This window comes from Stylophora pistillata, chromosome 12 (assembly GCF_964205215.1).
Source record: "Stylophora pistillata chromosome 12, jaStyPist1.2, whole genome shotgun sequence".
NCBI lineage: Eukaryota > Metazoa > Cnidaria > Anthozoa > Scleractinia > Pocilloporidae > Stylophora > Stylophora pistillata.
In genome coordinates this window covers 7,165,041-7,191,190 of record NC_142530.1, presented here as the reverse complement: position 1 = coordinate 7,191,190, position 26,150 = coordinate 7,165,041, and the positions used below count along the sequence as shown (strand labels likewise).

General features: G+C 38.4%; 1 protein-coding gene across 10 annotated transcripts; it reads right to left on the bottom strand.

The window, feature by feature from the left end:
- Positions 1–3,326: 3,326 nt before the first annotated feature.
- Positions 3,327–24,991, bottom strand: LOC111344294 (uncharacterized). 10 transcript variants are annotated; one of them, XR_015994269.1, is made up of 4 exons: positions 24,835–24,985; positions 22,166–22,236; positions 11,283–11,438; positions 3,327–5,009 (listed from the first exon to the last, which is right to left on the bottom strand). XR_015994269.1 is itself a non-coding variant. In XM_088741886.1 (3 exons), exon 1 carries the CDS (start codon positions 16,460–16,462, stop codon positions 16,067–16,069), a length of 396 nt encoding a protein of 131 aa, XP_088598012.1. In that variant the 5' UTR covers positions 16,463–18,259; the 3' UTR covers positions 3,327–5,009; positions 11,283–11,438; positions 14,958–16,066. The 10 variants fall into 10 exon arrangements, 1 of the variants encoding a protein (XP_088598012.1); XR_015994267.1 differs by lacking the exon at positions 22,166–22,236 and having other exon boundaries at positions 24,835–24,991; XR_015994268.1 differs by lacking the exons at positions 22,166–22,236; positions 24,835–24,985 and adding an exon at positions 19,213–19,359.
- Positions 24,992–26,150: the final 1,159 nt, after the last annotated feature.

Below are 26,150 nucleotides of genomic sequence, written 5' to 3'. Positions count from 1 at the left end.
CATCAGTTGCCAAAGGTACCTTTTTACTTCACAACTATATCCTTTGATTTTCACAGATTTCCTGTGTGAAACTTAATCCCCTTGGCGTGTCCATAATCTAAACGCTTAGCAATGTTTAATCAAACGTTCATGTACAGTCTGCAACTACTTTTTATATCTTCAAGTTATTTGAATCGTTTCATACGATGTCAATAAAGATTACATTGTGGAAAAATTTACTCAGTCAGCGGTATATGACAATTTTATGTTGTTTCACCGAATTACATTTGTGCGTTTACTGCCATTCGATGTTTCATTGGCCTCGATAAACTGAATTGACCGTAAACGATTTCGAATTAATTCCTAATCTTTTTGCATCTGTTCCTGAAATCCGGTGTGTTTCTACGTAAGTTGAATAAATTCGTTGCTCAGTTTATGATTTGTACTTTTTGCTGCAAGTACATCTCAGTGGAGGTCTCAATGTATTAGAAATATAAAGTTCCGAATTGAATACCCCTAATTGCATCAAACTAATGCGAGTTTTAGGAGCGTGGGAACTGTAGAGATCTCGAGTTGTTTAGTACCTCCATCAGTCACGACAAAGGGCTGTTTATATTTCCCTTAACAATTAAAAAAACAGCATTTGTTTTTGGTTAGCTACCTGGAACCAAAAAGCCAAAGGCAAGAATATCTTCTTCGCCCCCTGCATAGAGTGATGGAAGTATAATGATATAAGTGGTTCCTTTTAAGGCTAAAAATAACATTCAGTAGCTCAACTACACTGAACCTTAAATGGAGAGTTCATCTCAAAACAACTGCTATGAAGTTGACTAAACCTAACCATACATGTACCATTAATATAAGGATTTCGATTATTACACGAACCCTGCAAAAGTCAATCCAGGACATTTTCTGTTTTGTATGGTCAAATCCAGCTCGACTCCGTGACGAAATAGCCAAAAGCAACAGCTCTAGATGGCGTTCTGCGGCAATTCGATATTTTTTGTTTTGACTAAACGCGTTTCCAAGTGAACTACTCTTTTTTTTTAGTATGCCAAAACCTGAAAGCGAAAAGAGTTGTCATTCTGTATGTCATCAAGTTATGAATTCCTTCAAGACGTGCTGGAATAAATGCCAGTTCTTTCTTAATTTAATGTTGCAAACCTATTTCGAGACCCTCTTTTCAATGTTAATAAAAAATCGTGCTAAGTCTTTAATAACGAATCAATAGAGAGTAACAAGTCTTCAATATATATTTATATATGGATCGCCCCTTCGAGCGTCAAGTTACAACCTGCAAAAAGTAGCTAAGCAATTAACTTTAACTCAGTCATTCTTGTCCTTAGGAACCACTTCGACTGACATATGACAATATGATTGTTTCAAAAATGAAAACAATTTAAGAAAGTATAAACTTTTACAGTTGTACGTCCTTTCATGAAATACCCATCCACCTCGTTTGGCATTTCAATCTTCCTTGTAGTTGTTACAAACATTCCCTTTAAATGATGCAGAGTCTTGTTACCAAAGAAATTCAAGAAAAGAACTTTACCACGACAGTGGAATTCTAGGTCGTTCGGTGTTTAAGTTTCCTTAAATTGGTGCTCATTTTTCAATAGTGTTACTCCTATAATGACAAGTGAGGCTGAGGTATCTTTTTTTGTTTGAAGGTATTTCGAGAATTTTGATCGAGTTCTTTCTGCCGTTATGAAGACTCGTGGTATACGATTTTATAAGAGCTCCCTTTTACACTTCCCTGCAGGGGAGAAGTCAACAAATTGGAGTATTTCGAGTCGCTATAAATTCTTGTTCTCTTAAATACCTGAATCTTGAAAGAGAGCGTCTCAAAGCAAGAGCCAATTTCTGTGAATGCGTGGTACTCTTGTTTAAAAAGTTTTTCTTTCAAATCGGCACTCTTGATCTCAAAGATATCAAATAACGCTTTTCATTCGACTAATTTATTCTTGTTTTTCTTGTTACCATAATCCCACTAATAGTGTAGCTCTGCTTTCTGCATATAAACACCCACACAACCCACAATTCCTCCTTTCGCTCTGACGAAGGGTTGATGTCTAAACGTCAGCATTGAAACTCTTTATGGGGGCCAATTTACATTATCAACTCATTTGATAAAACCCAGACTACCTTGCTACTCTCACAAACGCAGCACCGCAGTTTTTTTTTAAACTTGCCCTTTTATAGGTATGTTATGGGACAAGTTGATTTCCGGGCAGTAGCATTTTTAAAATTGACAGTTCAGCCCGTTAGTAATGTGGTTGCTATCCTAACATCGATTGTTCCAGCAAACCATTGGAATGCAACGGCAGTAGAGCTCCCTTCCTCTGTAACCGAACAGTCATATTCTTTGCATTTTGTTGCTGCCTCTGGACTGGAAAACCGCTAACAGAGGACATGTTGTTAAGAAGGATGCACTTTCAGTTTATAGAGACTTGCAACGGATTTTTAAAGACTTTTCGCCAAAATATCATTGGAAAATCTTGGCGAGAAGGTATGCTTAAGAATGATAAACTTAAAGGATCGAAAATTAGTGAGTAAATGATCTCAGGATAGAAATATTCCTGCATTTTTTTGCGTGGTACATACGTGGCGCATGTTTCATTCTTTGGTGGGCTTCTTCTCGCAGCACTAGATTGGAAAGTTGTGTGGCATTAATTTTTCGGCTTCAGAATGCAGCGTATGTATGGAAAGTGTTACTGAAGTGGTTTAATTTTGTGTCTAGCTGAAAGAAATTGCTTCAGAAGTCTATTCAAGTTTGTTGTTGCGCTACACTTTTTTCGAGTAATGTTATGGCATTTTAGGTTCATCCTATCTCTCTATATTTTCAAAGACTTATATGATTTATTTTCCTACTGAATTGCTGATGCCTATAAATATTGTTGCACCTGAGTAGCCATTCCAGACTTTTTCCAGTCGTAAAGGTTGTTTCCTAGACAGCATTCAACGTCTAGCAACCAATCGTGCATCATCCGGGATACTGTGAGTGTGCAAGTAAAGGTCGAGAATGAGTGCGTAAGTAACTCACTCACTTTGTTTTGCATTCAATAACAATTTATTTAGTTCTGTCAAACAGTAGTTGCAACATTTGTGAGGCGTTTACGATAAGAAATTGCAGATTTAAAAAATGTTTAGGATTTCTAAGCCTTTTACGGTGGAGATTTGGCAAATGCGAACACTCAAGACAACTACAGATACTGTAAAGAGCGACCAAAAATTTCTACCAGCCTGGTACTTTATTATGTTTCTTCCGAAGCTTTCTTTGCTTATAATAGAGACCGGTCACCCGTTTGTGCTTCGCTAGTGAGATCCAATACACATAACAACAAAGCTGATTGCATTTTAATTTTAATGGGAATAGTTCCTCTCTCCTAAGAGGTAAGTGTTTTCTATTGTTAGAAGGTGCAAACTTGAAGTTTGTAGTTTTATTATGAGAAAAATTATCGCGGTTTCATTTAAACTGTCCTCTGTAGGATTCAGGGTATATTATAGACCCTCGAGCAAGCAAATCTCTACATCTTTGCAAAAATACATCTGCAACACTGAAATAAAATCTGACTATGTCAGAGTTTGCGAGACTACCTTATCATGCTATTAATTTAGGAACTGGTGTAAATGTAAACTGTCAGCCGCCGCTTTGGAGAGAGGACTTCAATTAACAAGGGCTGCTTCTCCATTATAGCCAAATTCAAAGTAAGCATTTAAAAAAATCAACAAGGGATTTTATGGACATATTTTCATTGGGTTAATTTCCTTACCAAAATGATTTAATGAAGTTTCAAACATTTATTTAGATTATTTACAATTATCTGAGGTCGGTTTAAAGTTATATACACGTAATCCCTACATTATCAACCCTTCAATATACATGTTTTAAAACGCTGTCGCCTGTGCTGTGTTATATTAGAGTGTCTCCAACCTTGTTTGCTTTTGTTCAGTCTCATTTTCTTTTGATCGATGGTATTCCACGCAGGTTTGCAAACAAAAACAATATTAACTCTACGTAAATTGGTCGTGAAACCGAGACATGCCCTAGGCATGAATGGTCTATTTCGTATTAACGTTAATTGCCTTTCCATTTAGAAACATCTTAACATACGCCAAACCGTTTAACTCTTAAATATCTCACTTAATATTGGGTAATATCCTAAAAAGATTATCGCATGGTTTTTACTCCGATTTCTCTTAAATGGCTCTTCATGTGACGGCTTTCTATCATCGTATTGAGAAGATGCACTATCGCATAATCTTCTGTTGTTCTCTTTACATTTCATGAAATGTGCAATGGTACGCAGCACAATTTTCTTTGCACTATATTGACACTTATAAACGTATTGTGAGCTAACTGTTACGTTCAAATAGCTGGTTACAAAAATAAATCACAAATATAATGAATGGCCATAAATACGGTAACGTTAACTTTTAAATTAATGTTCACCTTAAACCTGTTGTTGGTAGGATTTTGTAAAAAGTATTCAGGTCTTAGTCCACAGCTCCTCTCGGAAACACATCGAAACTGGAAATACGATTGCTGTCTTAAATTCCATTTGATGACTTATTGCTCAGTCATTGTTTTCAATTAGGTACAATGAAACTTTCTGACTAGTTCCCGTTTTGCATAAACGCAACTCATCCAAAAATAGATAAACGAGACATACTGTCAGTTACATGGTCTGCAGGCGCATTTTCTTGCCACTGGATAACGAATCACTTTCTTTTCCCCTCGACAGGTCACCGTTTTTTCTTCAATGGTATCTTCGATGGGTGCACAGCACCCACAACTTGAAGCAAATCCAGTTCTATGGCTGAAAGGTTTCGCCGACGACAAGCAGCTGCCTCGACAACCAAAAGTTGTAATTTTGAAGCTACAATCGGCCTTCCCCATGTAAAGGTAGCCTTTCGATACTTGACAGTCAAAACGATGTTGTCTGTGGCTTGATTTGCCCGTAGTAGCGACGCGGAATAGTAACGCAACAACCATGACTTGGGTAACGGAAAGCAGCATCTTCAACAACCTGGCGGAATAGAAATAGTTTTGCATTAGAAATGGACGAATCTCTTTAACCTACCGTATGTAGAATCTGAGGCTGACCTGTATCTGAGAGTGAACTAAAAAGCTCCCGAAAGAGCATCGACTTGCAATGAATACTGCCGCACTCCTCGATTTTGGGTGGTACAGGAAAAACAAATAACTGGAGTGGAGGTTTCTAATCATACAGCAAGGTTCTTTTTGAAAATTGTATGCAGGGGAAAGGTCATAATGACGTCAGGCATAGGACAAACCTTGCAATCCACAAACTGAATAATTCTCAAGAACCAAAGTGAGCAGCTTTCAACTTTCATGGAAATAACCTTGCGTAAGTCCGTAGTAATGAAAGCGAACCTGTTTTGTTTACAAGAAGTCTCTAAAACCAAAAAGAGCGCCCCATACGGCTCGAAAATACTCAGGAAAGCCACCTGGAACTTCAGACCTGCTTATAATTTAGTTTACCAACCTACATGAGACGACCCCGAGCGGTGAAAGCTGAATTTTGTTTTAGCAAGCTTCCGTTTTCAGTTCGTGCCTATATAAACGGCAATCAAAGGGCGACACGCTTACTACCTTTGTCGTTCGCCAATTGTTTTCTGATCAGTAATTACTAATACATAATGAGAACAAAGATTCTCTGTTTATAATGGACATCGGCTCCTGAGTGGCAAAGTCTGACATCTGAACTACACTACCATATACGGCCTCGTTTAAATTACTCAATTGAAGTCATAAGTGTTCAGCGTACGACGACGTCAATTCAACGTAGCTTTCGGTTGTGGATGGAAAACATTTAGTTGCGTCTTTCTTTGGAAAGAGAGTAAGTGAATATAGACCACCACTTACAAGGCGCTGTTTATATTAGCTGAGAACGTCGCAAGAAATATCTTACTCCCATCACACTTAGTTCATTTTAATATGACTGGAACTAAGCTAAAGCTCTTATTTCTTTTTGACGCATGCGTATGCTACATTCTGCAAGGCACAAGGTGATCTAAGTTTTCTCAGGGGGTTTTAGGTCTTGAATTGAACTTACAGGGATAGTTACAAACATGCTTTGTGGTAACCTTGGCCCACTCTCAGCCTCTAATAGCCTTCGGGTTTCATAAACGAAAACAATATAGTTGATGCTTTCAATCTCGGAGAGCACTTATTTTGAGACAAGAACAGAGTGGATTTTCTTTCAATATCATGTCATTAGAATTAATTTGTCATTGTGGTTTACAGTGTAATGAAACTGACATGATAATGGATGTTAAACTAGACCCTCAGACACAGCTGGGTGCCTTTTCAAAAGCTTAGCCTGGCATAGAAACTCATTCAAATGAGCCGTTTTGCCAAAATAAAAGAGAAAGGTAAACATCGGGCAAACACTTTGCTGCAAATTCACATCCCAGGTATCTTTTCTAAGAACAGAGCTGATATGGCTGTGTGCCAACGATCACCAACGTTGTCTTAGCAATGTCCGAAGCAATGTTAAGTGGGCTATTTAAGGTATTCTTTGCTATTAACATTTAGAGTTTTTCAAATTAACTAAGAAATTTTTGGTGCGAAGATTGCGAGCTGTAACATGTCCTGACGAGAATTATGTGGCTACGAGTTGTGTAGGATAATTAAAACAGCCCAGACAAATTTCTCAGTGGAGAAATAAACAGGGCGGGAATCTAAAATGATCTTAATTCTTCTTGAATCCGTTTCCTATTAAGACACTGAGTGAACTTGATAAAAATAATAATCAATTAACGTTGTAGTAAAGCAGTGTTGTAGCGTACGTGACCAGAAATCTAAATACAACTCCAACAGCAATAGTGTTCTCATCCAATCTTAAAAATAAGCTACAACAAGGATTTTCTTTTTTTGCAACAGGTGCATCTATACATACCAAAGAGTAATTTGCCAGTATTCAAATAATTGGAATCTTCTACAAGATCTGGAATTATCTTCCTTAACTTGTAAATTCGTGTAACAAGGGAGCTAATGAAGGGCTTGATACGGGTGATTAATCTAGCCGGGCACGTGACGGGCAGAACTGACTTGATCAGTGTTTTGCAAGTACTAACTTACGTAACCTTCTTGCCGAATGAGAGACCTCTCCAATGTTCTTCTTCTTTCTAAACGCTTCTCTCCTCACCATTTCATTTCTTTAAGACGTCTTCTATAGACGTAGTTCATTTCCGCCCCGAACAAATGAGAAAAACGATTGGCTTTTCATGCTTCGATACGGCTGAGACAAGTAAGCTTGACTTTAACTGGTAACTTTTAGAACCACTGGAGCTTCAAGTAACAAGTGTCGTTTTATCTTTTCATTCAGATCCTATAATTGTATTTACTTTTATTTAAATTCCAAATATAATTGTACAATCTCCATGCGACCAAACAATATTAACTGATTGGATTGGCTCGTGCAAACAGCTGTAAGGCAGTGATATTTCTAAGTTTTTCGGTTCCTTTGATTAATTTACCTTTATATTTGCTTTCTCCAAGTTTAACCTTGAAAACTGTGACTAACTTTTGGAAAATTTTCAGAAGGAGTTAAAGGATTTACTCTAGCTGAACTTTAATTGTTTCCCTTGGGACCTCATCCGCTCCCATTCTCCAAGATGCATGACAGCCTTGCAATGTTCGATATAACGGAGACATAGAATAATAACAAAAATCAAGCGGGAAACTCGCCAAACAGACGCAATACTTTCAATCGACACAGAAGTCATATTTCAGCCGATTTTTCTTAGAAGCCTTGTTGTCCCAAAGTCCACAGCATAGATTACAGCTCATTGAAAATCTAAAATCCATTATCTATCTCTTCAAATTTGTATTTCAATGTTTACTCAAGGGGATATATATTTTGTGTAATAATGTGCGATAGGTATATTTAGGCATACGTTTATCGTAAAAACGTGTGCAAGTTTGAATCGACGAAACAGTCCATCCACCGCCAGTGTTATCCAGCTAAAAATGGCGGATTGACCCCGTTACTTCTGGGAATAAAGACCATAGTTTTAACTTATGTAACCTTTCACTGATTAAACACAATAAATATATGAAATTCGTGCACATACGTTGACATACCTTTCACTGATTATCGTTATATACTATCATGGTAACGTTTTTGTGTTGTCCGCAGGCTTGTGAAAACTTGAAACACTGTGTGCTTGACAACAGCCATTTCGACGTAAATAAATGGACAAATTGATGTTTAATGTCGTGATTGAAACTTGCACCAACAACTTAGATTGGTGCCAGACTGTTAACTAAGAAGAACACAGGTAGATATCTGTTTTATCATTCTTCTTTTGAGAATGTTTTTAAGTTTAGTGATGAATAAAGTCTAGCAGTACAATACAATTTATGCACAAATGCCTGCTAAGTTAGCCGATGGAGGGGAATACTGCAATGAAGCTTATCGTTTAGTAGCATCTACGATGCCCAAGATGGACAAAAACTTTTTTTTTGATCTGGCGATCGCAATGATGTGCCCTATTTTTCTTCAGACTTTCACACTCCTTAACGGCACCGGGTCACTTTTTAGAAGTAAGCTTGGTAAAAAATGATAAATTCAATTTTTCTGAGTCTGTTAATATTTTTAGGCAATCAAAGCGACCTTTAAATCTACCTAGTGTGGTTTCCTTTGGCGTTAGCTGTTTCAGGACAATCATATTTTCAGAAACACTTTAGCAAAGAAAACTTACGAGAAAATCCACTTCTTCATGAAATTGACATCCTCTTACAACCTGTGCTAGTTTTGTTAATGATGCAGAATAAGACCGCAATAAACTGGGTACTAGTCAGAGGTATAAGAATAGGAAGGATATGTTTTGTTTTGAAAGCCGTTCGTATCTTTGAAACGTTTGAAGGTGGACTTTTCTGAAATAACTTTAGACGACCACTAAGTTTTCTCACAATTCACAGACATTTAGAGGTGATTCAGAACAAATTTTACTCCCGGTGGCACAATGACGTGGAGTCTTAGAGATGCCTAATATCTTCGACCGATCATATTCGTTACATCGATACATCATATAATGTGAATGATTTTTTGAATACTCTCTTCTCTCGTTTCGATCTAAAACAAGACATATCTTGTCATTACACTGTTAATCTTCCTGAAAATTCCAATACATTCGTGCATTTTCCAGGGTTTTTTTTTTTTTTTGGGGGGGGGGGGGGATTTAAGTAAAGTTTTTAGGCGGATGATTATAAAAAAAATCCTCTCCAGAAGGATTAGGAAAATTGAGAAGCATACAAATATTTCGAATGATTTAGTAATGCTCGGATATTAAACACTGCGCTTTTTCTCCTATAAATTCCTGAAAAAGTACGAGGAAGTTCAAAATGTGTGAGAAAATTTCAATTTTTTTTAAGTTGTCCAACTCGAAAATCGAACAATTTGAAAGGAGCTTTATTCGCATTTCCCCTTTCAAGCTGATTTTGACCGGAGACATCTGCGGAGAAACTGTTATGCAATCATGCCCAGCCCATAATAATACTGGGATGCTTCAGCTTAATTGATGTTTTAGTATTTTTATTTGGCGACAAAGATTTGAAGACAACTGTAGCGTAAAAGCTCCTGCATAAACACTTTTGTTTCTTCGAGTGGCAAATTACTCGCAGTGAATGCTCTCTATACTTGTGCAGGGGTCAGAATAAATAATAGTGAGGACATAAAAGTTGTGAAAAAGCCCCCAAAAAAAGGCATTTGAGAATGACGTTTGTTAATATCTCTTATACACGCATATTAACTTCAAATGATACCATGTGTCGCGGTGGTGAATAAGCAATTATTTGCTTTACCTGAGAGAGATTACAGGAAAGAGTTCTGCCGAGAAACCAGGCCGGGTATTGTTACAGTCAGAATAGGGAATTAAGCTTTAAATCCACTATACCCCAATATCTTTAACATCAGTGTACAATAATTCTGAGCTGGAATTGTGGATCATAAAACGGAAGCAGCTAAATCCCCAATTCATCACACTCAAATACTTCGAATTCAATTTTTTTATACCGTTCTCAGTTTTTTTTGTTTTTGTTTTTTTTTTTTGAATTGTGACATCGATAGAGTTGCATACTTCAAATACCTATTTCACCTCAGGGATCTATTATGCTGAAACACAAGCCGTCACGTACTATTAATTCACCCAGACTTCCTTCAATATCTTTCAATTACTACTCTCACCTGTAAAACTTTTTAACTATTCTTCCGGATAAAAGCGAAAAAAAAATCTTAATAACCTATCTGTTGTTTTCTTGGTGATAAAAATTGAAGCATCAATATCACTTGTGCCGACGAAATCTTAGCCAATACATCACGAGTTTTGCATGGTGCAAATATGTCTCTTGGCAAAACGCTCTCTGGTAAATATATGTCCGTTGTATCACTATTTTTCCAAGCTAAACGAAAAACTAGATAACAGTGGAAAAAGCAAGATAACAGTAAAAATATTAGCAGCCAACATGATTATGACTTTGCGTGACTTTGATACCAACTTTTCATTCTATCTGACCTCGAGCAAGGATGAAATCACATCAAATACCTCGAAATACCGCTATGTAATTAACGACTCGACCCCATGTGTGTGATCTATCATGCAAATTTCAAGTCGCGTTTGGTGTCGTAGGTCATGCATTAAAGTAGAGTGTGATCGAATCCGTGTCGAATCATGGAAAAAAATAGTTTACTTCTTGTCCGAATTGCAGTTTGAAACCATACACAAATTGTATCCCCAAAAGTGTTCGTGTGGATGCTTTTTTCAGTATTTTTTTTTTATTTGAAATGTAAGTATTTGTGTAATTTTCTAAAAATTTGTTTATCAAAAGAGTGAAAAGGAGAAACTTGTAATAAAAAATAGACTTGCACGTGGCTTCGACAGAACGTCGATTCCTCAGCTATAGTGACCCCTCCGTGATACCATCAGTTGCACCACTGATGATGATTAAAAATACTGCTCATTTTATATATGGATTTGCAGCTGAAGAAACAGCTACAATACCGAAAGTCACAAGTCAAACATGCATACGTTTTCTATTTCTTCATTGCTGGCAAAGTCAACAAATATCTCTAATTTTATGGTCATATTTTTTTCCTTGAATGTATGAATGATTCATACCATGCGAGAGCTATACTTTTGCTTTTCTTTGACGAGACAGAACGCTGCGATGAAACATAACTGCTTTCTTGTACTGTGGTGGATAGTTACACAATTAGCTCCAAACAGGCCTTCTGACTACCTTGTATTATTGAAAACTTTGCAGAAACACTTACCAAAACGCGTCGCTTGCAACAAAGTGTTAGACTAACTTCTTGGCTCGGTTAGAAAAATGGGGCACCTTGCACTTTTCGAGAATCTTCAGTATTTTCTGGCCAGACGTCTTTTGATTAAGCTGCGACTGTTCCCATTCTCGAGGTGTCATTTAAGGTCTAGAAGCCAAGACAGAACAATAAGAGTCTAAATTGCATGACAGGGCTCGCAGGCCATTATGATTCAAGAATGTTCTCAAGTACCTGTGAGGCCTTATTCTAAAAAATATCCATTAACTAGGTTCCGAAATGTAATAAACTCATTTAATGAGATGAGTCAAATTTGCTCCTTCTAGATGTGACTTTTAATACAGTCAAACGAATGTGACACATCAATTTCGTTTATTTTCTGCCAAGTAATTAATTGAACAGTTTTTAAACTGTCGAACGTAATGTATGCTTTTTCTTAAATTATTACCTTGTGGTTTACCGAAAGAAGGAAATAGAAACAAGATAATTCTAGACTGTTAATAACTGTTTTTTTTTTCTCGTTGTGTAGATATGCAAATTGAAGCACTTTCTGATTGTATCTAAGACTTAGGTCTCAGAGAACTAAGTTGTGCATTAGGAGCACATACTGCATTCTGACGATAACTCACGAGGCATTGCATTACCCATACCAAACAAATGATCATGTAAAATTTCATCTAAACTAAACTCACTATCATTTCATTATGTAAATTGTATGTATCTCGGGCAAAAATTGCATTTTTTGTTTCTGCTTCTAAACTTCCACCGCTCAAAAGACTCTTTGTAATCCCAAAAGGAAAACTTCTATCAATTTTTTCCATGTGTATGAATAATGAAACCAATGTTTTCCATATATTACGTCAAACGCAGTAAAGACAGTAGAGTACAGCGAAAAGGTAATAACTGTTCCAAAATTATTACAATTTTCATCCTTTTTCTCTTCTCGAGAAAACTATGCACTTCAACAGCAGACAAGTCGCATGACGAAAGTCACAATATATTACTCGTTTTCTCGATACGCAATCGCCAGCAGAAGCTGACATACCATAACTCAACGTTCATCTTGCCTTCTTCCTTTAAATCTTTATACCCACCTTAAATTTTATCCTAATTCCTAACAAACGAACGCCCCTACAGGTGGTGTGACTTCTGCTCACCTATTGTATGCACTTTCGAGACGATTGATAAATTCCTTGACGATGTCATTTAAGTAAAGCCCCTGACGTAAGACTAAATAAAGATCACTTTTGACAAACTTCCCTCGAACGGTTATACATCCGGAATAAATAAAACATTATTTTGATGACAACTATAAGTGGTTTTATCAATGTTTGAAAGCAGCTGAAATGAACGAGATGATTTACAGCAATCAGCTTTGCACGAATGCAGTTATTTCTTCTCACAACGTCTTTTGTTTGCTCATTAAGATGTGCTCGAAGAAAGTTCGAGAACACTTTGAATATAAATAGTTCATCTTTAAATATCTCTCGTGTCTGGCGAATTAAATCACTCATCCACATACGAAGCTAGGATTCTATGTTTTCCCGTTGTTAAACATTCAGCGCTTTCGAAGTTGTAACACGTTCGCTCATTAACTAATTTCGTTATTTCAGTTCCTTTACAAAAACTCTGTCACTATCTCTTACAACTTTTTTTCTTTGACTCCCTACGAGAAACGCAACATCGCTGAACTGTGCTTTACGCTTTCACTTGCAGCCTCCTTGTCTCCAAGTCCAAGAAGTACGTTTTGGAGGAAACAGACTGCTCTTTGAAGGTAGTCGAAGGGATGAATTCACCATTCAAAATGAAAAACATTTCGTCTCCTACAATTGACCCAATCATACCTAACATTATTGCATTACAACAAACACAATTTACAGACAAACTTACCCCCAGGTTGCACTTTGTTTCTCTATGGCACAGTCCCAATGATTAAGTTTCAAGATGGCATAATTGCTAACCACTTAAGACCGATATAGGGGTGAAAGAGATGGTAACCTAATGTCCACGCCGAGGTTGTATAATTTTTCTTACTTTCCGCTTGCTTTTCCATGATCTTACTTGTATCACTGATGTCTTATATTCGCCAAAAACGTGGTCCTAATTCGCGTCATATATTATTTTAAAATGCAATTAAAATAGTATCATTCTTCGCATTGGTAAACACTTAAAACAATTGGGTATTAAACTAAGGTGTTCCAATACTTCAATAAGAGATGATCATTTCTTTTGTTTGCGGTCATATTCTCGCAGGCTTTTGCCGCGCTAGAATAGGATCAAGGAATGCCACATGTACGCAAACGGCCCTTACCCTGCATTGTAACAGAATTTCTGGCCAGTTATGGATGGCAGCGCAGATGAAATACTAATACTGCTTTCATAATACTATTTTGCGTGCGTCGTCGTTTTACACTAATGACACTTGAGAGAATGACGGTGGTTCTGCCCAACAGCGAGAGAAAAGCTTCATGTACTCATGGGGCTTAAACGCACGCGATATACCCACAATAACTCACTTTGAGTGGATATCGTTAATTCTCAGCATTGGTATATCAATATTTTACCCACAACTATACTTAAAGGAAGAGCGAAAGTATGCACAAATGCACGATTAGGTATTACAATGCGCTTATTTTCGATAATTGAAGGGGAAAATGTTTAGGTGGTTGCAGTGGCCCGATCTTTGGAACAAATTTGGCCTTCTTATTCAAAACTGTTTGAGTAAACGATCGGAAGAAGGTGACCGAAAATGTCACGAAACAAAAATCGAAAGGCCCTTCACTTATTGTGCATGTGAAAGCACTTCTTGGCCCTTCCGTCTGTCCAGCTACAATCATAATTATAGCGCATAAACTAGAGTATTAGGTTTTTCCGTTGTAAGTGCGGTACCTTGATGTTGCTATAGTCAGCAAAGCAAGGACTACCATTACCAACTTAGTCGAGGTAAATTCGAGGTGGTTAGGCAAAATAAGTAGTAATGTTTAGTGATGAACATCGCCAATGGTTTTGAGATAATAGTTGCGTCATTTCACCCACACAACATTTTTCCTAATCCGTCCTTGAATAATGTGACAGAAAAGTGGTGTTCAATCTCAAGTGCTCCATGCAGGATGGTTGCCGAGATTTTCGAACTGCAATTGCGTTTTTCAGGACTTTTCCCAGCTTATAGTTAAAAAATGTCTGTATCTCTACGGTCACTTACAAAGTATCAGAGAAATCATGAGCACGCTCCAAACTCCCATGCACATTCTTGTAAAGCAGATATGATGCAATTGAAATTTTGAGAAGATACCTGTCAAAGATGATCCTGTTCATATTCTATCTTTTTTATTCTCCCAAAGAGAGAGTTAAGTAGCTTCGACCTCTTTCCAGCCAGAGCCTGAGACCAGCTGTTTTTTTACAGATTCACTAAACGGAAAAGGCGAATAAAGACGAAATGATGACATCAAATGCGTCATAACTCACCTTTCTTTTACATTTCTACTTATAACTAGATGTTAACTATCTCATGATACAGTCTGTATTGGCAAGTGGGTAGTTTTCGTTGTAGCTTCATTTCTTTGACATATTTTGACGAATATATTATTATAACTGGCACTTTTGTTGCATGAGGAAATCTTGTTTCCCAAAAGACTATAGGCATATAAGCATATAAGCATTGGAACTGACCTGTCTTTGTTGACAATACGTATCCAATATACGTTCTTCGTTTTCTTATGATAGCCTGCTTGATGTTTGATCTCTCTGAACCATTTTGATATAGTACTTTAAGATTTGCTTGAGCAGTTAAATCTTTTGACAGGTTCAATTTGCACTTTTGTTATGATCAACTAAACATGCCTCCTGTGGACATCTTTTTTAATTTCACGAGACATACTTTAGTAAGCAACATTGCAGCTGCTAACGTAAGGTTGACGACGAATTGCTAAATATGAGCTTTTGCTGGAATTTTAATGTTTAAATTGTGGATCGTTGAAATGATTAAGACAATTGGATTCGCTTTTGCCTTGATTTACATGAATGTGTCACATCAATGGAGAAGCAAGCTTTAAATACTTATTTTATCGCAAATTTATATGGCACTGGAACACCAAGTGCTATATTATTTACGTTTCCTTGGGATCCTACAATCTCTTTCAATTAATACAATTCTAACCTATAAAATTTTAACTAGTCCTTTGAGAGGCAACCTTTCAGTTGTTTTCAAGCCTACAACATTCAATCCTCAGTATCAGTTTTGGCAAAGGGATCTCAAACAACGTGGCTTGAGATCCCTTTATATGGTCGAATATAGGTTTATGAGGTACCGCATTTTCTCCGTTCAAGGCCCCCGGCGTTTATTTCAAAATTTTCCCGGTGAATCCAACGATGGCATTCCGCCAGAGGTCATAAAAGCAGGCAAAGAGACCAGTCTTCTCGAACATCTCCACGAACTTCTGCTACAATGCTGGGAGGAAGGAAGTGTGCCTCAGGACATGCGTGACGCCAACATCATCACGCTCTACAAAAACAAAGGTGATCGCAGCGATTGCAATAACTATCGCGGAATATCCCTCCTCAGCATCGTCGGCAAGACCTTTGCCCGCGTCGTGTTGAACAGACTGCAGTCACTGGCAGAGCGTGTGTACCCAGAATCACAGTGCGGATTTCGAGCCGAAAGGTCCACGATCGACATGATCTTCTCTTTGAGGCAGCTACAAGAGAAATGCCGTGAGCAGAGACGCCCCCTGTACATCGCTTTCATAGACCTGACCAAAGCGTTCGACCTGGTCAGCAGATCAGGTTTGTTCACACTCCTGCAAAGGATTGGATGCCCCCCCAAGCTCCTGAGGTTGATCACCTCCTTCCACAAGGAAATGAAAGGTACTGTCCAGTACGATGGCTCCTCCTCGGACCCCTTCCCCATCAAGAGCGGCGTCAAACAAGGGTGTGTCCTTGCGCCGACACTTTTTGGCATCCTGTTCTCCCTGCTGCTGCGCTACGCCTTCACCCAATCCGAAGAGGGCATCTACCTGCACACCAGGAGCGACGGTAGCCTGTTCAACCTGGCACGCCTCCGAGCCAAGACAAAGGTGCGTAAAGTCCTCATCCGGGAGATGCTCTTCGCTGATGATGCCGCCATCACAGCTCACACCGAAACTGCCCTCCAGGAGCTCATCAACTGCTTTGCCCATGCCTGTTCACAGTTTGGCCTCACAATCAGCATAAAAAAGACCAACATCCTGGGCCAAGACGTCAGCACTGCTCCCAGCATCTCCATAGGTGACTGTACCCTTGATGTGGTGGAGGACTTTACCTATCTTGGGTCCACCATCTCCAGCAACCTCAGCCTGGACACCGAGCTGAACAGGAGGATCGGCAAGGCCTCAACAGCTATGGCCCGCCTGACCAAGAGAGTGTGGGAGAACACTATGCTCACCATCAAGACCAAGACGCAAGTGTACCAGGCGTGTGTACTGTGCACACTGCTGTACGGCAGCGAGAGTTGGACTCCCTACACCCGGCAAGAACGCAGGCTCAATGCTTTCCACCTGCGTTGCCTCAGGAGAATCCTCGGTATCACCTGGCAGGATCGCATCCCAAACACCGAAGTCTTGGCAAGGGCAAGAACTGTGAGCATGCACGCCCTGCTAACCAAGAGACGCCTGCGATGGCTCGGTCATGTCACCCGCATGCAAGATGGCAGGCTACCGAAAGACATTCTGTACGGTGAGCTTGCCACTGGGTCCAGACCCACTGGACGACCTTCGCTCCGCTACAAGGATGTGCTCAAGCGTGACCTGAAGGCGGGTGGCATTGCGCCAGCAGGCTTCGAAGCACTGGCAGCGGACCGCAGTGGCTGGCGATCCACCATCATGTCAGCCATCAAGACAGCAGAGCAGAAAAGAGAGGAGCAGTGGGAAGACAAGAGAGCTCGCAGGCGCCAGATAGCAGCGGCCAACCAATCCCCCTCGGACGACAACGTCTTCGCATGCAGCAACTGCAGCAGGATCTGCCGCTCGAGGATCGGTCTCTACAGCCACAGCCGGCGCTGCAGCTCCACCACAGACTGACCATGGGCGCAACTCCATTGTCTCCCGAGACAGAAGGACGCCAACCAACAACTGTCATGTGTAAACAGCAGTTTTTTATTTTTTCACGTTGACATTTTATTACCCATCTTCCGAGACCCACGAGTATAGTTGGTGAGCAAGACACAATTTTTTCCGTCTTTCAGCTAATGAAAATACATCAGTTTCTGCCGCCCTCCTGTTTTTGTTGAAAAGACATATCCAACATAATCTCATAATTTGGATATATCAACAAAGTTGAAATGGTAAATTGGCCACCGTAACGATTCCAAAAGCTGACGTTTCGAGCGTTAGCCCTTCGTCGGAGCGAACATAATCTCAGTTTTCCTTTGATTTTTTTGCTTTTTCTTTTTGTTTCTGAGCCATTTGATATGTTAGTTCGTCAGCATAAGCTTGAGTCAGTGCACTTTTTCATTTATCCTCCTTTGTATTTACCCTTTCATTTGAAGTTATTTTGACTTATCGCAGTTATTTTGAAATATTTTAACCTTTTTGCTTTTTTAAGCAAGCCATTGTGTACCTGCTAAAGCAAATTATAACATAATCAAAGTAAAGCGCGCGCTCTGATTGGTCAATTTAGCGTCCACCATTTGCCCATGGGTGTACGCTGCTGACGTCAGCAAATGCAAAGACTATTTTTCCGCGCGCGCTTCTTTTTTCTGGTCACGTAACATTTGTTAAATAAAAGGGAACTCTTTAGCTACAATGTATCAATGTTATGTTATAAAACAAATGGTAAACACCACAGCGTACACTATTGAGTTATGGATGCACTTGGGAGGTTTGCTAAGCACTCAAGAAGCTAGAGTCGCTCTCGGCTATCGCCTCGAGCGACTCTTACGCTTCTTTCGTGCTTAGCAACCTCCCGCGTGCATCCATAACTTAATAGCGTACGCTGTGGTGTTTCCCATTTGTTTAGTTGACCACGAAAGCGCCAATTAAAACCTCTTTTCTTAACAAAAATATGTGATATCGTTTATCTAGGATGTTTAGGCAGTGCGGCTTCTACTCCAGAGCAGAAGGTGTGTCGCACTTCCATGAATTTATTATAAGAAATACTGTTTGAATATAACTGACGAATATTTAATTAACGGTAACTGTAATAATAAATCAGTTGTGTATTAAGTGAACCTGAATAAGCACGAACCACTTTACTAGGGAGCTTTAATTGCTTTTGTTAATGGAAAACAAAAAAGCTTTCAGCGCACAGGAGCTTATGCAGACGACTCGTGTTCATGTACCATGACGCTGTAACAGAGTTTGTCATTACGTCAGGGAATCTTCTCTGTTCTGCGATAAGTTAAACGTCAAAAAAAAAAAGTAGTACATGAGGATTAACGGATTGTAAGAAACGAGGACTATGTCCTCGTTTTGAGGACGAAGAATTGTCAAAAAAAGGAACTATTATTTATCTCTGACGTGATCAATAATTGAGTATCTTTGTCGTGGAAACGCTGCTTGGCTTCACGACACTTAATAGGTCAAACACTTCAATAGTGCCTCTGCAACTCACAATACCACCGAGCACCGAATGGAAACTAAGGCTTTTTGCCCTAGCCACCTAATCTAGTCATTCTTTCGTTAACACATGTTGGCTATCGATATTTTAGCAAGTAATTAACTAACACAGAACCACATTGGATTGAATGAATCCTCCCTTTCTTAATAGCTTCAATACAGCTGTACGATCAACTGGACATATTTTCTGAAGATCTTTTCAGTGCCGAACAAAGGAAATTTTGGTGTAAGAACGAGGCCGTCTTAAAACTTTTGAGCGTAAACCGTATATGGACCCATTAAGGCATTCCCGCTATCTTGAACTGAAACAAAGCGACAAAACCACTCAAGCTAACCTGAGTTAGAGGTTTCTCCACTTCACGTAGCTTTTCAACCGCTTACGAGATCATCTGCTTTCAAAAGTAAATTGTTTAAATGTTTGTGGAAATAATTGATCGGAACTAGCTGAACGCCGAATAACATATTCAACATCGTAAAAGTTTATTAGAACCACAACAAAGAACTCATTCTTTGGAAAAGGAAATCGGAAATAATTGTCAGTGTGAAGTTGCATTGTTCGAGCCATAATCAAACAAGGTGTCTTTCAAATAATTGTGAATTGATAGCCTCGGGCCTGTATGTTTAACATTCTAACCACGACACTAGTTTGGCCCAAAGAAATTCATGTCGTTCGAAGATTCGTGAAGATTCTATTCCACTTGTTCCACCGTTGAAAAAGGACCATTTTTCTCTTTGAGTAGACTTTTCCAGTTAAGTTTTTTAGTTTACCTCATCCCCAAGTGAACCTAATTTCGAATATCGCAGCTTTGTTTGTTTTTTAGTTACTGACAGTTTTCTTTACAGGGAAAGTCACATAAAAAAATGTCATCTTCTTAAACACCATGCATGAAGGGGACGCTGTTGAAAAGCTTTCCCGCGGACTGATGGCGTAACATTTGACTCTTATCAACTGATCAATCAGTGAACACGACCAGTGAACATGTATTCAGTATCAATTAATTGTATTGATGATTTTTTTCTTTTGTATTTCCAGTCTTCCACAGAATGCTCAACTGGAGTTCTGACTTTCTTTGAATAATTTGATACGGTAATTAATCAAAGATGTAACAAAATATTGGAACGTGATAGGTTCTTGCGGCCTGGCAGCAGCATTCTTGAATAGGACAGTGTTTTCGTCATGCCTGCTATTGGACAGAGTAATACAAACCCACAGGGACGAAATTAGTCTTGACATGATTATCGAGAACCAAAGGAACCATTGATTTTGATCTATTTTAATTATCGCGGGTGGGATCGGAGACATTCTTTCCCGGAAAATTTTTAAAATTTAATCACGTTCTAATGCCATTGGTGCACTTTGGAACAATTTAGAGGAAAAGCTTTCGGTCACTTTCAGCTAATCTATCAAAATGCCATATTCTTTTTCCTCACTGCCAAATAGATTTCTCGAAACCATGCACATTGGTGCCAGTGCTTTTTCTTTCTTTCTTTTTGCCTAACAATGCTACTATTTATGGCAACTAATTTCAAGTAATTGATAAATAATTCATTGATCAATATAACTCTCTGTTGTTCTTGTTTTTAACTAAGCACGGGCTTAGTTAGGCCTTCCCAAAATCTGCGGGCATGTAAAAACGGACAGTTCATGCGACATACCTATGCAGTTGAATATTCGGCGTCAGTTACGCGCGCTGTTACGGTGATAAATATCATAATTCCTATGATTTATTAGAAAAATGCCAACCGTAATGTTTTAATTTCTCGGTGAATAAGTTAAACCGATAAATATTTTGTTTCTCGTTGGTCTAAGGACTTTCCAGCTTCGCAGTCGTCCGATTGTGTTACTGATCAAAACTATAACAAAATTCTCCTACGTGATTGGCTATCACCAGCCCGTTTAAATCACTAATAGCAGTGTACACGTCAGTGCTTGTAGTTGGACAGTTTAATAGGACACGTACAGTTGAAGGGACAGTTCACAAGTCATGCCTGTGTTAGTAGACAGAATTTCCATGCGCGTGCGCATTTAGCCGCGAGTTAACTGTTGTTATTTTATGAAAACATTAAACCGATGTCTAGTTTATTTCTCATATTTTGAATCTCATAGTTTTGATTGATTGGTAACAGGACCTCGTGTCGTCCAATTTCTGCCTGTAATCATAATCATGTTAAAAAAAAATAAAACTACCGCTTCGTGGTCGTCCGATTTTGTTAATCACTCGTATAATTAAAAACAAGAACAACAGAGAGTTATATTGATCAATGAATTATTTATCAATTACTTGAAATTAGTTGCCATAAATAGTAGCATTTACAGACCTTCATTGAAAATACGTCATGTCTACTACAACAAAGCCAATCTATTTAAGGAGAAATTCGAATCATTTGAAGTGCTACTTTATTCTTTTCCTAACTCATTAACGCAGCTGCTACAAAGGCTATAGTCTACAAGCTTTGATTGATGATTCATTAACAGTACTTTATTCACTTTAATCCCGAAAAAGAGCTGACATGCAGATGTAGTTGAATCGATTAACAGAAAATAGCAAAGGCACTTAGTCAAAAATTGCTGGAAAACTGGTTGATACTAAGCTAAGAGCGTTCTGTTTACGAATTTATGAACCATAAGCAGTTACCTGTATTCATTTCAAAGTGCATTCAATATGAAACACGTTTATGTCACTGACTATCTTTCATCTGTTTGTTCATTTCTTATCAGTTTCCGCTGAGTCAGATCACTGAGCAACGGGCTAGCGACTTTAATCTAGTCCTCTTTCGTGCCCACCTCAGCTTAAATAAACCTTGTAGCCTTACCCCACTTCCGCTTAAGAAAGCTCTCCTCATTGGTTGAAAAGTTAAACTGCTCCTTCAATCGAAATCTTTTGGAATCTTGACTACCCCAACGCTTACTTCAACGGAGCTTTTTAATCATTACACACTACAACTGATAGTTATTATTACGCTTTTAAGCTTTGAAGCGCTGTCATTTGTACCCTATTAGGTTTAATTGTTGCAGAATGTTCAGAAGAGAACGATAGTTATTCACTCAGAGGAAGCGCAAAAGGACAGTTATGAACAGGGATCACCTCGGATCATGATACAACTAATGTTCTACAGTTGCGCCGATCTTTTCTCTTATAATTCTCTAGTTCACTACATCACCTAAATAATTATTTAAGTCACAATGTGTGAAACCTGATCTGCTCTGTAAAAAGGAAAACCTAGCGGTTTTCGGTTTTATACTTGGTACCATTGATTTTCTTAAAGTTTACCCTCAGTAGAACGCACCTTCTAGCACCCTCTCAGTTGACATCCATCTGTTGGATTACATGTAAATCACACCAAGAAACCACTCTACCCTAAAAATATTCAATACACTGTTAAAGGAAACAAGACAGTGACTTAGTGAACTCAAGCACGGCATCGGCTGATTTACGTAGTAGCCAGAAAGTCTGAGTAGTGTTGCTAGTCGAATGACGTCAATGAAACAACTCAAAGAGATTGAAGTTCCCGAATTATTGTAACTGCGTATGATTTTAGCAAGTTTTGGTCGCTTTTTTTCTCCACTTAACTTCTGAATTATATATGTTAGGACCTCTTTCACGATATACTTCCTGCGTATTTTGACATGTATCGCAACAACGTGACAAAGACCAAGCATGTTAATTAAAAAACTCTTCATTCCAAACACGATTTGATTCTATTTACATAGAGTGGCAACAATGAAAAGAAAGGGCAAAACACACAAAATTTGCCCAGCATAAAATAACACTCCATTAATTGTGTCTGTCCAAGTCATTTATCGATTACTTTCTTTTTAAGATGGTAATATTCTATTGGCATTACATTGCTCTTTTGTCTGTATCATATCGGCTTCTTATATGTTATTCTTTTTCATCGTCATTGATTCCAACTCTTTTATGTCTCCCGTCAAGAATTAGACATTTTAACGCATCTCATATCCATTAGGAGTGATCACGCGAGTCCAGCTTTCCCAATCAAACTTGTTTAAACATACAAGGGTAAAGAAGGTTTGGATTAATGGTCTTTTTCGCCCTACTTTGACTTTGGTTGGAGTAGTATACTGCTGCCAAACAAAGAGAAGCTTCTAGCTAAAGCAGAAACTCCTGTTAGTTGCTTTGTTTTTCATTTTGTGACAAGTAGCATTGTTCACGATAAGGTTGAGTAACGAGGAGCTTTATCCATCCAAGTGGTGCAAGTGGATGGAAAACAATAGTTAATATCGGCAGCAATTCGCCGAATGATCGTGATTAACAGCTTTATGTACAGTTGACTTTCTCCTATATCAATTTGGACACCTTAGAGCGTTGTTGGAGACCGAGCTTAATTAGCCAACAGACTTTTGCCATACGGCTCTGACCATATTTAAATTATCTTTAATCCTACCTCAGTATTCATTACAGAGTCACGATGAATTGGCGAACCCCTGACATTTATTGTTACAAACTCACGAAAAACACACTCTACACAAAGCTTAAATGCTCTTGTTTTATTTCCTCATTCCCCGATTATTCATTTAAAACACATTTTTAAGTTAAATTGGGTCGTAATTGTTGGAATCCAGCCTTGTGTGTGATGAACAGGGTGGGGGATGACAGGTGGAAGGCCTAAATCTTGATATTGGAATCGATACATTAAAATATTGTTCAATATTTGAAGCGGGAACTACATTCAAACAATTTTTGCTAACCACATCCTGACATTAATTACTGAAAATAAACATTGGTCTCCTTTTTTGGATATTTTTAACTATTTTTAGTGTTCCTTTAGGAGCAAAGCCACCGCTGAGACGAATAACCATATTTCAACCATTCGTGGATGATGAATTAAAAAAGGCACCTAACGAATTAAGGTAATAAACAGTTTTCGCGAATTCCAGAGAGTCTAAAACATATTTACCTCTTACTGCGACTAATAAATTTAAAAATTGATTCTGGGAACCCTTTTAATGATAATCGAGACATACTGCAAGATTTTCAACTGTCTTTGACTAATAGTGCCGGTTAGGTTTAGTGTTATTCGAGAGATTTTAAGTACGGAAATTCTTGTGAACTGAATGTTCCCACGAAAGCTATTTTGACTTAATGTCGTTGCCTGTTGGGGTACATGTTGGAAGCCACAAAAGCGCAGCCAGGCGGAAAACACGCAAAATAGACTAGCATACCTCCGCGCTCCCTAACGCAGCCAGTCCATTGTTGTAAATTAATTAGATCTTGTACGTCAAGGCAATACTACAAACATTAGGTAGTCAAAAATCTGTGAGGAAGTATCTGTAGCAGAATTAACTAGAATTTGGGCAACTTAGATAAGACTGGACTTAAAGTCGTCTATGCGGACTTTATCTATCCATTATTTATAGCGGAAGTGTGACAGCGGTGGATTGTGCCGTTTTCAGATGAGAAATTTGTGAGGCGTAGTAAGGGAGGACATTAGGCATGGCGGGGGTGTAGCAAGGGTGTGTGACAGGTCAGAAAAACAGAGCAGACTCATGACTCAACAATGATTCTGCAATATTTACAGTCGTCTGTAAATATTTCCTGTCACAAAGATTTTACACTCAGCGTAAAATGTCGATCACTTCTAAGTGAGCAATTACATGACGTAGGTAAGGCATATTTCTAAACAACCTAATGGCTGACATGTGTAGTGCCATGAAGTGCCTGGCGAATCAATCATGTGTTGGTTGCGTAACTTCAACGTCGTTTAAAGCAAGATTGATTACAAACTTTGACCATCATTGAATTGGAGTGACTGATAATATTTACAGAGCATAAATCTTTGAGTTTACTCTGCCGACTACCATTGTGTGCAACCGGAACAAATAAGGCAACAATTGGAGCTTAAACGTATGCCTAGAGGCAAACAGTTTGTAAGCGGCCAACGCTTTCGGTTCATTCGACTTTATAGTTAACCACAACGCCGGATGAGAGACTTACCTCATTGGATCACGAACTAGCACAACCTGCCAAAACAGATTGGAAATACTACCCTCCACCAGTGTGTTTGAGAATAAACCCTATGATCAATCACCCTGCGTAATTTCGTCTCCGTGTACGTTGCGGACTGAGGTTGGATTACGTGGTTTGAATTTAATTAGAAGATTCTTATATTTTTGGATAAGGGCACGTGATGTCGTTAATCCAGCTTTACTAGAGATTTGCATGCGCAATGACCACACAAACACGACAATCTATTTAATCTTATAATCTCAATAATAATGATAATAATAATGGTAATAGTGACACGTTGCAGTCTAAAAAGAATGGGTTTCAAAATTTATTTCATGCCCCCAAAATTTTCTTGCGTGTAATATGTTACAGACGTGTCCTTGTAATGTCGAAACATGCGACAGTTAGGGTGGCGAAATCCTAGAAAATAAAACACTTACATTTTGATTAGCAGGCATCTGTGACAATTTTTCCTGAATCACAGAACGAGTGATATATAATAGTAAGAGATTATTTTACAAGATTAGATTCTTTCTTTTCCTTTTTCTTTATTTTTTTATATTTTTTTTCGACACTTGTGTCTCTAGTTATTTCATCTGTTCCTTCCCATGAGTTTTAAGATCAGTAAGGAAATATGAATTTCCATTTTTTTTAAGTTCGTGTTCATTTGCTTGCATTTTCACATGATTGGCAATTTTAAGGATTCCAATGCAGTCTTGATAAAAGCACTGCTAGCTTTTCTTGCCTCTCAAAAATATTTGTTTAAGCCCTTCAATGTACCAAACATATAACTAATAACTGTTCACAGAGGTAGAGGTGACAAGTGGTGGATAAAATTTGTTCAGGCAAAAGTCTCTTGTCTTCTACTTGAAATGTAACATTCACTTCCCAGATGCCTTTGAAAACTTAACTTCAGACCACGGCACTATATGTATTTTCTACTTTTAATCGCTAATGTAAAGGTATAACTTAATTTTAAAATTCAGTAAATTCCAATTGGACAGAGGAAGACGGGCGCACTTCCTGAAGCTCCCCTCCGCCAGCCTAACTCTATTTTTCTTTCTTGCTACATATTTCATTTAAAAACATTGAAAAAAAATGAGGTTTTAGGTTTCCCCGGGATCCCCACGTAATCTTCGTTCACCATGCAGACGAACTTCTTTCCTTTTTTAGACAGAAAAAAATAGTTGTTATTGCATTTTCGCTTTTCTGTGGTGTTAAAAGCTGAGTTGGGATAGCATTGTTCGACTTCGTGATACAGTAAACACTTCCAGCATCGCTTTTAGATCATGTATACCATGCTC

Excerpts from the sequence above, each read along its gene's own strand:
- LOC111344294 (XM_088741886.1), bottom strand. The coding sequence starts at position 16,462 with ATGGGCAAAGCAGTTGATGAGCTCCTGGAGGGCAGTTTCGGTGTGAGC.